This window comes from Phocoena phocoena, chromosome 10, assembly GCF_963924675.1.
Source record: "Phocoena phocoena chromosome 10, mPhoPho1.1, whole genome shotgun sequence".
Classification (NCBI taxonomy): domain Eukaryota; kingdom Metazoa; phylum Chordata; class Mammalia; order Artiodactyla; family Phocoenidae; genus Phocoena; species Phocoena phocoena.
Window position 1 is genome coordinate 58,804,938 of NC_089228.1, and position 15,735 is coordinate 58,820,672.

Sequence of the window (15,735 nt, forward strand, 5' to 3'; positions counted from 1 at the left end):
GTCTGTGTGTGAAGGCTATGAGTATTTTTCACTTTACCTCTTTGCAAAACAATGCTTTCTCTTGAAAGCTTGGCAAATGTAGAATCTTACAAAACAAATTCTGTTGCAGAAAAATTCCAATTTCTTTGCAAAGTGAACAATATCAAATAAAATCTTATCTGATGACATTGCAGAGTCAAATATAACTAAGCTTTAAATATTCTTACAATCAGCCATGTAACAAATGTACTTCTGGCTTTCTGGACTGGTGGTGTGTGTATATATATATATATATATATATATATATATATATATATATATATATGTGTGTGTGTGTGTGTGTGTGTGTGTATATGTGTGTGTGTGTGTGTGTATATAATACACATACATATAATATATATATAATCTACTTATCTATCTAAATATCTATATATCTACCGACCTACCTATATCTATCATTATCCTCATCTATCTGTCTACCTATCTGGCAAGACTGTATCAATTCATGGGCCATTTAAGGCATAGAAAATATTTGTAATTTTCTCTTCATTCAAGGTCATCCTGGTTCAAAGATGCATATGATTGAATCATCTGCATGTCCTAATCCTGGGGACAAAACCAAAAAGTAGAAACTCCTAGGTTTGCTCCTCTTATTTTCTTAGGAAGCTGTTAAGAGCTCAAACTCTGAATTCTAGAGTCAGACTGCCTGTGTGTCCTCAGGCATATTGCTTACATCTTTATCAGTTGCTTACCTGTAAATAATGCTTAACCCTACTATGGAGGATTTGATGAGTTAATAACTTATATAAAGCTCTTACAAGCTATATAAGCATCTGTTGTTATTGCTTTTGTGGTGGTGGTGGTTATTGTTGCTGATATTGTTGTTGTTTATTCCTAGCTGTGATCATGATACAGAACAGGCCAGCAAAGTATTGCCATCCTTATTGGCTGTTAATTTATTTAAAGTAAGAACAAATGTACCTTGAAGGAGTTGTGGGAGCTATTCTGATCCCTCTGCCTTTAATAACTCTGCCACGACCGGAGTCCTCTGAGCCATTTAAGTAAGATAATTCACGTAGTTGTTCCTGACGAATTTCATCATTGTAGTCCTAGAAGAAAAAACATGACCTGATGAGCTAAAATGGAGAATGGAGTTCTTAGAACTGAACAAACACAGTAAGAAAGGAAATTTTTCACTTATTTTCTGGTATACAAAAATCTAAAATGAGGTAAAAGTAAATATAATTTAAGTTCCTAGTTTTATACAGAGAAACTGAAGTTGCTTCTTTTACCAAGGAAGTACTTAGCAGGAAATCAGATGAGATTTGCTGGGATATCACTTTATATGTTAGCTAGAAAAGGAAAGGTAACAATATAGAACAAGATCTTGGAAGGTCCCAAGGTCATGGTTGCTAATAAGAGGATTACTGAAAAACAACTTTAGTGGTATAAGTACATGTATATTGTTAAAGACTGCATAATACTCAAATAGTTCCTGATGCATAAACTGAAAAGGGGCAATCCCAAGGACCAAAGTAGATACTGTGTTAAAATAATTAAAAAGTGCAAAAAAATATCAGTTTCAGACAACTGGGAAGCTATGTAATCCAACTAAAAAACTTGAGGGGCAATGTTTAGAAATAAATAATTTTCTATGTGTTCTAGCATTGGGCTGATGGAGAATGACAGCCATAGCAGAAGGCACACTTCACAGTAACAGCCAGAGATTTGGTCAAAGTCAAAGAGACGATCTCTATCCTTCATTAGTGTAAAGGTATCAATCATTTCAATAGGACCAAAGAGTGGATCTGAGTCACTGAAGATGAATGCTATCTTCAAAAAACAAGTGTCAGTCTTACCTGTTTCTCTTTTTACTAACACACACGTGAATGCACACACACACCCTGGTAGAACAGTACAAAACTGAGTAATTGGTATTTTTGCCTAATGGGCAATCCAAGTAAATTATTTTTCAGTAAAGATGTATTTATGTGAAAACCATGAGCTGTCTAGGAGTTGAGACGAGAAATATTTGTAGAAATATCTGGGTTAACATAAATGATGTCTGAGGTCTGGTAGTGGACACTTGAGCCAGGTTAGCTCTGAACTTGTGAGTTATAGTAACAGTACATGGAAACCGTGCACTCACCTGCACAGCCTGGTCTAGAAGATGGAGGGGATGCATTCAGCCTACAAGCTTTTCTAAAGCACAGCTTTACCTCATGGTCCAAAAACTGCCTTGTTCACAAGCAAAAGTACTAGTCACTCCAAAGCACTTACTTTTTATTTTTAACATGTTGCTTTCACATTTATCCTGTTCAGCACCTGATTATAGTGGTAATGGGCTCAAGACAGTTGATTGACAGAAGAGCTATAGTAGAAAATAATAGTTTTTAACAATTACTCAATTTATACCTCTTAATTTTCACACTCAAGCAACAACCAAACTGAAGAATAAGCATGTCTACTATTTTATTAGGTACAGGGAATGTGATGAATTGCTACTTCTGACTGAACTGAGCAGCCACCATGAAAATGAAAAATTAATTCCATAATTTTCCCATGTAATATTCCTAACTTGAAAGCAGATCTTTGCAGCTTCTTATCTAAGAAAAATCCATGGACTCCTAAAGGTCTTTATGAATTATAAAAAGAGATAAGATTCTCATTTTTGGCAACATTGAGGGTTGAGTTAAAAATTAGCAAATAGCAGATAAATTCATACATGTAAAATTTACGTTAGAGAATATCTTTATGCCAGAATTAGAAAATACATTATTGTGGATATTAGCATGAATATTTGACACTACAGGTTAAGTTAGTTCTTACTGTAAACAAAACACTACTGTTAGTGTATAATCAAGTTTCTTATGAGCTCAGCTAGATATACTTTGTTTTAAGAACTGGATCATCTTCCAGGGTTGTGGTGGTGAAGTGAACGCAGAACTCTAAATACAGGTGTAACTGACTTAGAATATGAGTCACTCTGTTCTGAAATCATATTGCTCCCAAGGCCATGGTACACAAGAGCAACTCCCAGTCAATGACCAAATGTGGTTAAAATGCTAAAATAGGCCCATTCTTGGGAGTCACAGTTCTCCTCTGCCCGTGCCTCAAGGATTCCTAGACAGCTGGGATGAATTTCCCTTTAATACCATTGCTTCTGGGCTATGACCTCTTTCCTTTGGGTCAGATATTCTAGTGTGAAGGCTCTCCAGTCAGTCTTCTTTGGCTTCCTCCTTATTTTATTTATTTATTTATTTAGTTTTTTGTCACAAGATCATTTTTCCTAATGAACTCCTTACATGTTTAATCTCATCTAATCCTGATTCTGGGAGGACCCAAACAAACATACAGAACGTTGACAAAATCAAGTTCCTAAAATTACAAGCTGAGAGATTTTGTAAATCCACTGATGTTAATGCTGGTGGAACCTATTCTGTTCAACATACCTTATACTCTGATTAATTGGAGTATTTGCCATTCTCTTACTTTAAAATGGTTACATACAGATTAAACATGGAACTGATTACTGACTAGCAAAAAGGGTAGTAATCAATGTTTATTTTAAGAAAGTAAATTGTATGTTGCCCAATTTTCTAAATCACTTCACTTAATAAAAATGTATGAAAGAGTCAGACATAGAGTGAACAAACATAAGGCATGTTTTGGGTGTTGGCTGACATAGATGAATTGTGGAAAGAGGGAGAAGGCTGGTTGGTGTGTGTATGTATGTGGTGAAGTGAGAGAGAGAAAGAGAAGTTGGGCAACCACAAGCTATTCAAGAGTGCCTTAGTGGAAGTTATACTGTATGACTTGGGAAGGTAGGAATAAAAGAAAATTTAAATGCAGAAATGGCTAGAAGTATAATGACACCATTAACCAAAGAAAGAAAGGAATGAAAAAAGTTTAGAGGTAGAGAATTTATATTTTGTCTAGATAATCTTAAGTTTAAAATGCCAAGGAGACATTAAAGTTTACCTTAGAAATTCAGATCTAGGTCAGGGGAGTAAATCTGAATGTCATTTGCACACACTTGTGATAAATGAAACATGGAGATTGCCTAAGGGAATAGTAACATAATGTAGTGACAAACATTTTCTAATCATACTTCATACATTACAATATTATGATCATTAAATGACCAGGTCTTTAATAAACTCAAGTTTTTCTAATTAGACAACTAAAATATATATACACCACTGTATTTATAGTAATGAAGCATCTAGCTGTCTCAAATAAATACAAAAGAATTTTAAATGCCCAAATGTAGAGATACTGAAACTCTAAGTATCCTCTGGACTGAATATATCCTGTGTATTATTTTTATGTTATAGATATAATTTTCTAAACCCCCAAATCTTTAATTGTATATTATATGCTTATATTCGGCTCTTCATTAAGCACAGATCTAACTGAATTAATCTTTCATCACTAGGACATGAGTCCATCCTGTTGAACATTTAATTGTGGCATATGTTGCTGATGCTTCAGTTACATAAAATCTTAAAAATACTCATAAACAAAATATTCCATGATTGCCTTGTAAATGTGATCTTATTAGAAATATACTACAGCCTGAGTTGGAGACTAGATGGTGGAGTAGAAAGACTTGAGCTCACCTCCTCTCAAGAAAACACCAGCATCACAACTAAATGCTGAACAACCATCGACAAAGAAGACTGGAACCTACCAAAAAAAGATATTCTACATCCAAAAACAAAGAAGAAGCCACAATGAGATGGTAGGAGGGGCACATGTGCGATATAATCAAATCCAATATCCACTGGGTGGGTGACCCACAAACTGAAAAATAATTATATCACAGAGGTTCTCCCACAGTAGTGAGATTCTGAGCCCCACATCAGGCTCCCCAGCCTGGGGGTCTGGCATTGGGAGGAGGAACTCCCAGAGCATTTGGTTTTGAAGGCCAGCAGGGCTTGATCTCAGGAGCTCCACCGGACTTGTGGAAACAGGGACTCCACTTTTGGAGGGCCCACATAAGTTCTCGTGTACACTACCCAGGAAAAAAGCAGTGAATTCATAGGAACCTGGGCCAGACCTACCTGCTGGTCTTGAAGTGTATCCTGGGGAGGTGGGGGGGGCAGCTGTGGCTCACTGTAGGAACAAGGACACTAGTGACAGAGGTGCCAGGGAGTACTAATTAGTATGAGCCCTTCTGGAGGCTGCCATTTTGATGCCAAGACCTGGACTCACCCAACAGACTGTAGGCTCCAGTCCTGGGATGCCTCAGGCCAAACAACCAACAGGGCAGAAACACAGCCCCACCCATCATCAGACAGGTTTGTGAAAGTCTTACTGAGCCCACAGCTGCCTGTAAACACACCACTTGACACAGCCCTGCCCACCAGAGGGACAAAACCCAGCTCCACTCACCAGTGGGCAGGCACAAGTGAGTGGAGAAAGGAAGGAAGCCTTCACAAGCATCTAGACCAGCCTCACCCACCACGGGCAGATAGCAGAAGCAAGAAAAACTAGAGCCCTGCATCCTGTGGAACAGAGACAATGAAAACAGGCAAAATGAGATGGCAGAGAAATATGCTCCAGATGAAGGAACAAAATAAAACCCCAGAAGAACAACTGAATGAAATGGAGATAGGCAATTACCTGAAAAATAATTCAGAGTAATGAAAGCAAACATGATCCAAGATCTTGGAAAAAGAATGGTGGCACAGACTGAGAAGATGAAGAAATGTTTAAAAAAGACCTAGAGGGTATAAAGAACAAACAGTGTTGAAGAATACAATAACTGGGCCTTCCCTGGTGGTGCAGTGGTTAAGAATCTGCCTGTAAATGCAGAGGACATGGGTTCAAGCCCTGGTCCAGGAAGATCCCACATGCCATGGAGCAACTACGCATGTGTGCCACAACTACTGAGCCTACACTCTAGAGCCTGCATGCCACAACTACTGAAACTCGCATGCCTAGAGTCCATGCTCCACAACAAGAGAAGCCACTGCAATGAGAAGCCCATGTGCCACAATGAAGAGTAACCCCCACTTGCCACAAGTAGAGAAAGCCCGCGTGCAGCAGTGAAGACCCTATGCAGCCAAAGATAAATAAATAAATAAACATTTTTAAAAAACAATACAATAACTGAAATGAAATATACACTAGAAGGAATCAGTAGCAGGATAAATGAGGCAGAAGAATGGATAAGTGATTGGAAGTTAGAATGGTGGAATTCACTGCTGCAGAACAGAATAAAGAAAAAAGAATGAAAAGAAATGGAGACAGCCTAAGAGACTTCTGGGACAACATTAAATGCAAAAACACTTGCACTATAGGGGTCCCAGAAGGAGAAGAGAGAGAGAAAGGACCCGAGAAAATATTTGAAGAGATTATAGTCAAAAACTTCCCTAACATGGGAAAGGAAATAGTCAATCAAGTCCAGGAAATGCAGCAAGTCCCATACAGGATAAACCCAAAGAGGAACACACCTAAACACATTTTAATCAAATTGACAAAATTAAAGACAAAGAGCAAATATTAAAACAACAAGGGAAAAGTAATAAATAACATACAAGGGTTATCAGCTGATTGTTCAGAAGAAACTCTGCAGGCCAGAGAGGAGTGGCATGATATATTTAAAGTGATGAAAGGGAAAAACCTAAAACCAAGAATACTCGACCCAGCAAGGTTTTGTTCAGATTTGATGGAGAAATCAAAAGCTTTACAACGAACAAAAGCTAAGAGAATTCAGCACCACCAAACCAGCTTTACAACAAATCCTAAAGGAAATTCTCTAAGCTAAAAAGAAAAGGCCACAACTAGAATTAAGAAAATTATGAATAGGAAAGCCCACCAGTAAAGGCAAATATAAAGTAAAGGTAGGAAATCAACCATGCACAAATATGATATCAAAACAAGCAATAGTGAGAAGAGGAGAGTACAAATGCAGGATATTGGAAATCACTGGAAATTAAGAGACCAGCAACTTATAACAATTTTGTAAAGCAATCTTTTATATATACTGCTATATAAAAACCTTATGGAAACTGCAAACCAAAAAACTACAATAGATACACACAGAAAAAAAGCAACCCAAACACAACACAAAAGATAGTCATCAAATCACAAGAGAAGAGACCAAAAGAGGAAGGAAAGAAAAAAGACCCACAAAAACAAATTCAAAACAATTAAATAAATGACAATAGGAACATACATATTGATAATTACCTTAAATGTAAATGGATTAAATGCTCCAACCAAAAGACAGACTGGTTGAATGAATATAAAAATAAGACCATGTATATGCTGTCTACAAGAGACCCACTACAGATCTAGGGACACATACAGACTGAAAGTGAGGGGATGGAAAAGAGCTATTCCATGCATGTGGAAATCAAAAGAAAGCTGCAGTAGCAATGTTCATATCAGACAAAATAGACTTTAAAATAAAGACGACTGTTACCAGTGACAAAAAAGGACGCTAAATAAAGATCAAGGGATCAATCCAAGAAGAAGATATAACAAGTGTAAATATATTTGCACCCAGCATAGGAACACCTCAATATATAAGGTGAATGCTAACAGCCATAAAAGGAGAAATTGACAATAACACAATGATAGTGGGGGACTTTAACACCCCACTTACATCAAAGGACAGATCATCCAGACAGAAAATCAATAAGGAAACAGAGGTCTTAAATGACACATTAGACCAGATATACTTAATTATTATTTATAGAACATTCATCCAAAATCAGCAGAATATGCATTCTTATTGAGTGCTCATGGAACATTCTCCAGGATAGATCACATGCTGGGTCACAAAGCAAGCCTTTTAAAATTTAAGACAACTGAAATCATATCAAGCATCTTTTCTGACAACAACACTATGATTTTAGAAAGCAACTACAGGAATTAAACTTTATGAAACACAAACACGTGGAGGCTAAACAATATGCTACTAAATAACCAACGGATCATGTAAGAAATCAAAGAGGAAATTTAAAAATACCTAGAGACAAGTGATAAAAAAACAAGATGATATGAAACCTATGAGACACAGCAAAAGCAGTTCTAAGAGGGAAGTTTATAGCAATACAAGCTTACCTTAGGAAACAAGATAAATTTCAAATAAATAACCTAACATTACACCTAAAGCAACTAGAGAAAGAAGATAAAACAAAACCCACAGTTAGTAGAAGGAAAGAAATCGTAAAGATCTGATCAGATATAAAAGAAGTAGAGATGAAGAAAACAGTAGAAAAGATCAATGAAATTAAAAGTGGGTTCTTTGAAAAGATAAACAAAATTGATAAACCTTTAGCCAAAGCCATTATGAAAAAAAGGGAGAGGACTAAAATCAATGAAATTAGAAATAAAACCAATCCAAAAATGGGCAGAAGACCTAAATAGACATTTCTCCAAAGAAGACATACAGATGGCCAAGAAACACATGAAAAGCTGCTCAACATTACCAATTATTAGAGAAATGCAAATCAAAACTACAATGAGGGAGACGGGGGAAGATGGCAGAAGAGTAAGACATGGAGATCGCCTTCCTCCTCACGGATACACCAGAAATACATCTACACGTGGAACAACTCCTACAGAACACCTACTGAAGGCTGGCAGAAGACCTCAGACCTCCCAAAAGGCAAGAAACTCCCCACGTACCTGGGTAGGGCAAAAGAAAAAACAGAGACAAAAGAATAAGGACGGCACCTGCGCCAGTGGGAGGGAGCTGTGAAGGAGGAAAAGTTTCCACACACTAGGAAGCCCCTCCGCGGGCGGAGACTGCGGGGGGCGGAGGGGGGAGCTTTGGGACCGCGGAGTAGTGCACAGCGACGGGTGCGGAGGGCAAAGCGGGGAGATTCCTGCACAGACGATCGGTGCCGACCGGCACTCACCAACCCGAGAGGCTTGTCTGCTCACCCGCCGGGGCGGGCGGGGCTGCAAGCTGAGGCTCGGGTTTCGGTTTTGGATGGAGCGCAGGGAGAGGACTGGGGTTAGCGGCTTGAACATAGCCTGAAGGGGTTGGTGCGCCATGACTAGCCGGGAGGGAGTTCGGGGAAAGGCCTGCACCGGCCGAAGAGGCAAGAGACTTTTTCTTCCCTCTTTGTTTCCTGGTGCGCGAGGAGAGGGGTTTAAGAGCGCTGCTTAAAGGAACTCCAGAGACAGGCGCGAGCCGCGGATAAAAGCGCGAACCCCAGAGACGGGCGCGAGCCGCGGCTGAGGGCGCGAGCCCCCGAGATGGGCGCGAGCCGCGGCTGGAAGCGAGAACCCCAGAGACGGGCGCGAGCCGTGGCTAAAACCGCGGACCCCAGAGACGGGCGGGAGACGCTGGGGCTGCTGCTGCCGCCACCAGGGGGGCTGTGTGTGAGCACAGGTCACTCTCTGCGCCCCTCTTCCGCGGAGCCTGTGCAGGCTGCCACTGCCAGGTTCCCGGGATCCAGGGACAACTTCCCCGGGAGTACGCACGGCGGGTCTCAGGCTGGTGCAAAGTCACGCCGGCCTCTGCCGCAGCATCACGCCGCCTCTGCCGCCACAGGCCCGCCCCGCACGCAGTGCCCCTCCTTCCCCCATCCCCCAACCCCCGGCCTGAGTGAGCCGGAGCTCCCGAATCAGCGGCTCCTTTAACCCCGTCCTGTCTGAGCAAAAAACAGACGCCCTCCAGCGACCTGCGCGCAGGGGCAGGGCTGGGTACAAAGCTGAGCTCCTGTGAGCTGTGAGAGCAGGGAGGAGAGGGGGAGGTCTCTCCCGGCAGCCGCGGAGGCGGCGGATTGAAGCTCCACAACCAACCTGATGTGCCCTGCATCTGTGGAATACCTGAATAGACAGGGAGTGATCCCAAATTGAAGAGGTGGAATTTAAGAGCGAGATCTGTGATTTTTTTCCCTTTTCCTCTTTTTGTGAATGTGTGCGTGTATGCTTCTGTGTGAAATCTTGTCTGTATACTCTTGCTTCCACCATTTGTCCTAGGGCTCTATCTGTCCATGGTTTTTTTAAAAAAAATTTTTTTTCTTAATAATTAATTTTAATTGTAATAACTTTATTGTACTTTACCTTCGTTCTTTCTTTCTTTCTTTCCTTCCCTCCTTCCCTCCTTTAGACAGCGAATCACCCCAGGTTGAGGAGGTGGTCTCTGGGACCAGGATTTATGATTTTTCCCCCTTTGCCTCTTTTTGTGAACGTGTATGTGTATGCTTCTGTGTAAGATTTTCTCTGTATAGCTTTGCTTCCAACATTTGTCCTAGGGTTCTATCCGTCCCTTTTTTTTTTTTTTTCTAAATATTTTTTAGTACAATAACTGTATTATACTTTATTTTATTTTTACTGTATCTTCTTTCTTTCTGTCTTTTTTCCTTCTTTCCCTCCTTCCTTCCTTCCTCCCTCCCTCCCTCCCTCCCTCCTTTCTTTCCTTCTTTCTTCCTTCCTTCCTTTCCTCCTTTCCTTCTTTCTTTACTCATACTTCTACTAATTCTCTCTACATTTTCTCCTTCTTTCCCTCCTTACTTCCTTCCTCCCTCCCTCCCTCCTTTCTTTCCTTCTTTGCTTCTTTCTTCCTTCCTTCCTTTCCTCCTTTCCCTCTTTCTTTCCTCATACTTCTACTAATTCTCTCTACATTTTCTCCTTCTTTCCCTCCTTCCTTCCTTCTTTCCTCCCTCCATCCCTCCCTCCTTTCTTCCCTTCTTTGCTTCTTCCTTCCTTCCTTCCTTTCCTCCTTTCCTTCTTTCTTTCCTCATACTTCTAATAATTCTCTCTACTTTTCCTCCCTTTTATTCTGAGCCGTGTGGATGAAAGGCTCTTGGTGCTCCAGCCAGGAGTCAGGGCTCTGCCTCTGAGGTAGGAGAGCCAACTTCAGGACACTGGTCAACAAGAGACCTCCCAGCTCCACATAATATTAAACGGTGGAAATCTCCCAGAGACCTCCATCTTAACACCAGCACCCAGCTTCACTCAACGACCAGCAAGCCACAGTGCTGGACAACCTATGCCAAACAACTAGCAAAACAGGAACACAACCCCACCCATTAGCAGAGAGGCTGCCTAAAATCATAATAAGGCCACAGACACCCCAAAACACACCACCAGACGTGAACCTGCCCACTAGAGAGACAAGATCCAGCCTCATCCACCACAACACAGGCACTAGTCCCCTCCACCAGGAAGCTTACACAACCCACTGAAACAACCTTAGCCACTGGAGACAGACATCAAAAACAACGGGAACTATGAACGTGCAGCCTGCAGAAAGGAGACCCCAAACACAGTAAGATAAGCAAAATGAGAAGACAGAAAAACACACAGCAGATGAAGGAGCAAGATAAAAACCCACCAGACCTAACAAATGAAGAGGAAATAGGCAGTCTACCTGAAAAAGAATTCAGAATAATGATAGTAAGGATGATCCGAAATCTTGGAAGTAGAATGGACAAAATGCAAGAAACAGTTAACAAGGACCTAGAAGACATAAAGATGAAACAAGCAACAATGAACAACGCAATAAATGAAATTAAAAGTACTCTAGATAGGATCAATAGCAGAATAACTGAGGCAGAAGAACGAATAAGTGACCTGGAAGATAAAGTAGTGGAAATAAGTACTGCAGAGCAGAATAAAGAGAAAAGAATGAAAAGAACTGAGGACAGTCTCAGAGACCTCTGGGACAACATTAAACGCACCAACATTCGAATTATAGGGGTTCCAGAAGAAGAAGAAAAAAAGAAAGGGACTGAGAAAATATTTGAAGAGATTATAGTTGAAAATTTCCCTAATATTGTAAAGGAAATAGTTAATCAAGTCCAGGAAGCACAGAGAGTCCCATACAGGATAAATACAAGGAGAAATACGCCAAGACACATATTAATCAAACTGTCAAAAATTAAATACAAAGAAAGCATATTAAAAGGAGCAAGGGAAAAACAACAAATAACACACAAGGGAATGCCCATAAGGTTAACAGCTGATCTCTCAGCAGAAACCCTACAAGCCAGAAGGGAGTGGCAGGACATACTGAAAGTGATGAAGGAGAAAAACCTGCAACCAAGACTACTCTACCCAGCAAGGATCTCATTCAGATTTGATGGAGAAATTAAAACCTTTACAGACAAGCAAAAGCTGAGAGAGTTCAGCACCACCAAACCAGCTTTGCAACAAATGCTAAAGGAACTTCTCTAGACAGGAAACACAAGAGAAGGAAACGACCTATAGTAACGAACTGAAAATAATATAGAAAATAGGAATAGGAACATACATATCGATAATTACCTTAAATGTAAATGGACTAAATGCTCCCACCAAAAGACACAGATTGGCTGAATGGATACAAAAACAAGACCCTTATATATGTTGTCTATAAGAGACCCACTTCAGACCTAGAGACACATACAGACTGAAAGTAAGGGGATGGAAAAAAAGATATTCCATGCAAATGGAAACCAAAAGAAAGCTGGAGTAGCAATTCTCATATCAGACAAAATAGACTTTAAAATAAGGACTATTAAAAGGGATAAAGAAGGACACTACGTAATGATCAAGGGATCGATCCAAGAAGAAGATATAACAATTGTAACTATTTATGCACCCAACATAGGAGCACCTCAATACATAAGGCAAATACTAACAGCCATAAAAGGGGAGATTGACAGTAACACATTCATAGTAGGGGACTTTAACACCCCACTTTCACCCATGAACAGATCATCCAAAATGAAAATAAATAAGGAAACACAAGATTTAAATGATACATTAAACAAGATGAACTTAATTGATATTTATAGGACACTCCATCCAAAAACAACAGAATACACATTTTTCTCAAGTGTTCATGGAACATTCTCCAGGATAGATCATATCTTGGGTCACAAATCAAGCCTTGGTAAATTTGAGAAAATTGAAATTGTATCAAGTATCTTTTCTGACCACAACGCCATGAGACTAGATATCAATTACAGGAAAAGATCTGTAAAATATACAAACACATGGAGGCTAAACAATACACTACTTAATAATGAAGTGATCACTAAGAAATCAAAGAGGAAATAAACAAATACCTAGAAACAAATGACAATGGAGACACAACGTCCCAAAACCTATGGGATGCAGCAAAAGCAGTTCTATGGGGGAAGTTTATAGCAATACAAGCCCACCTTAAGAAGCAGGAAACATCTTGAATAAACAACCTAACCTTGCACCTCAAGAAATTAGAGAAAAAAGAACAAAAAAGCCCCAAAGCTAGCAGAAGGAAAGAAATCATAAAAATCAGATCAGAAATAAATGAAAAAGAAATGAAGGAAATGATAGCAAAGATCAATAAAACTAAAAGCTGGTTCTTTGAGAAGATAAACAAAATAGATAAACCACTAGCCAGTCTCATCAAGAAAAAAAGGGAGAAGACTCAAATCAATAGAATTAGAAATGAGAAAGGAGAAGTAACAACTGACACTGCAGAAATAAAAAAAATCATGAGAGATTACTACAAGCAACTCTATGCCAATAAAATGGACAATCTGGAAGAAATGGACAAATTCTTAGAAATGCACAACCTGCCAAGACTGAATCAGGAAGAAATAGAAAATATGAACAGACCAATCACAAGCACTGAAATTGAAACTGTGATTAAAAATCTTCCAACAAACAAAAGCCCAGGACCAGATGGCTTCACAGGTGAATTCTATCAAACATTTAGAGAAGAGCTAACACCTATCCTTCTCGAACTCTTCCAAAATATAGCAGAGGGAGGAACACTCCCAAATTCCTTCTACGAGGCCACCATCACCTTGATACCAAAACCAGACAAGGATGTCACAAAGAAAGAAAACTACAGGCCAATATCACTGATGAACATAGATGCAAAAATCCTCAACAAAATACTAGCAAACAGAATCCAGCAGCACATTAAAAGGATCATACACCATGATCAAGTGGGGTTTATTCCAGGAATGCAAGGATTCTTCAATATACGCAAATCTATGAATGTGATAAACCATATTAACAAATTGAAGGAGAAAAACCATATGATCATCTCAATAGATGCAGAGAAAGCTTTTGACAAAATTCAACACCCATTTATGATAAAAACCCTGCAGAAAGTAGGCATAGAGGGAACTTTCCTCAACATAATAAAGGCCATATATGACAAGCCCACAGCAAACATAATCCTCAATGGTGAAAAACTGAAAGCATTTCCACTAAGATCAGGAACAAGACAAGGTTGCCCACTCTCACCACTCTTATTCAACATAGTTTTGGAAGTTTTAGCCACAGCAATCAGAGAAGAAAAGGAAATAAAAGGAATCCAAATCGGAAAAGAAGAAGTAAAGCTGTCACTGTTTGCAGATGACATGATACTATACATAGAGAATCCTAAAGATGCTACCAGAAAACTACTAGAGCTAATCAATGAATTTGGTAAAGTAGCAGGATACAAAATTAATGCACAGAAATCTCTGGCATTCCTATATACTAATGATGAAAAATCTGAAAGTGAAATCAAGAAAACACTCCCATTTACCATTGCAACAAAAAGAATAAAATATCTAGGAATAAACCTACCTAAGGAGATGAAAGACCTGTATGCAAAAAAATTTTAAGACACTGATGAAAGAAATTAAAGATGATACAAATAGATGGAGAGATATACCATGTTCTTGGATGGGAAGAATCAACATTGTGAAAATGACTCTACTACCCAAAGCAATCTACAGATTCAATGCAATCCCTATCAAACTACCACTGGCATTTTTCACAGAACTAGAACAAAAAATTTCGCAATTTGTATGGAAACACAAAAGACCCCGAATAGCCAAAGCAATCTTGAGAACGAAAAAAGGAGCTGGAGGAATCAGGCTTCCTGACTTCAGACTATACTACAAAGCAACAGTAATCAAGACAGTATGGTACTGGCACAAAAACAGAAAGATAGATCAGTGGAATAGGATAGAAAGCCCAGAGATAAACCCACGCACATATGGACACCTTATCTTTGATAAAGGAGGGAGGAATGTACAGTAGAGAAAGGACAGCCTCTTCAATAAATGGTGCTGGGAAAACTGGACAGGTACATGTAAAAGTATGAGATTAGATCACTCCCTAACACCATACACAAAAATAAGCTCAAAATGGATTAAAGACCTAAATGTAAGGCCAGAAACTATCAAACTCTTAGAGGAAAGCATAGGAAGAACACTCTATGACATAAATCACAGCAAGATCCTTTCTGACCCACCTCCTAGAGTAATGGAAATAAAAACAAAAATAAACAAATGGGACCTAATGAAACTTCAAAGCTTTTGCACAGCAAAGGAAACCATAATCAAGACCAAAAGACAACCCTCAGAATGGGAGAAAACATTTGCAAATGAAGCAACTGACAAAGGATTAATCTCCAAAATTTACAAGCAGCTCAATAACAAAAAAACAAACAACCCCATCCAAAAATGGGCAGAAGACCTAAACAGACATTTCTCCAAAGAAGATATACAGAATGCCAACAAACACATGAAAGAATGCTCAACATCATTAATCATTAGAGAAATGCAAATCAAAACTAGAATGAGATATCATCTCACACCAGTCAGAATGGCCATCATCAAAAAATCTAGAAACAATAAATGCTGGAGAGGGTGTGGGGAAAAGGGGACACTCTTGCACTGCTGGTGGGAATGTGAATTGGTTCAGCCACTATGGAGAACAGTATGGAGGTTCCTTAAAAAACTACAAATAGAATTACCATATGACCCAGCAATCCCACTACTGGGCATATACCCTGAGAAAACCAAAATT

At 39.4% G+C, this 15,735-nt stretch overlaps 1 protein-coding gene across 2 annotated transcripts in view; it reads right to left on the bottom strand.

The window, feature by feature from the left end:
• KHDRBS2 (KH RNA binding domain containing, signal transduction associated 2) overlaps nt 1-15,735 on the bottom strand; it is a 690,124-nt gene that overhangs the window by 254,176 nt on the left and 420,213 nt on the right. For both annotated transcript variants that reach the window (XM_065885301.1, XM_065885300.1), the window contains exon 5: nt 961-1,088. In XM_065885301.1, coding sequence (XP_065741373.1) covers nt 961-1,088 — 128 coding nt within the window. The remainder of the gene's footprint in view (nt 1-960; nt 1,089-15,735) is intronic.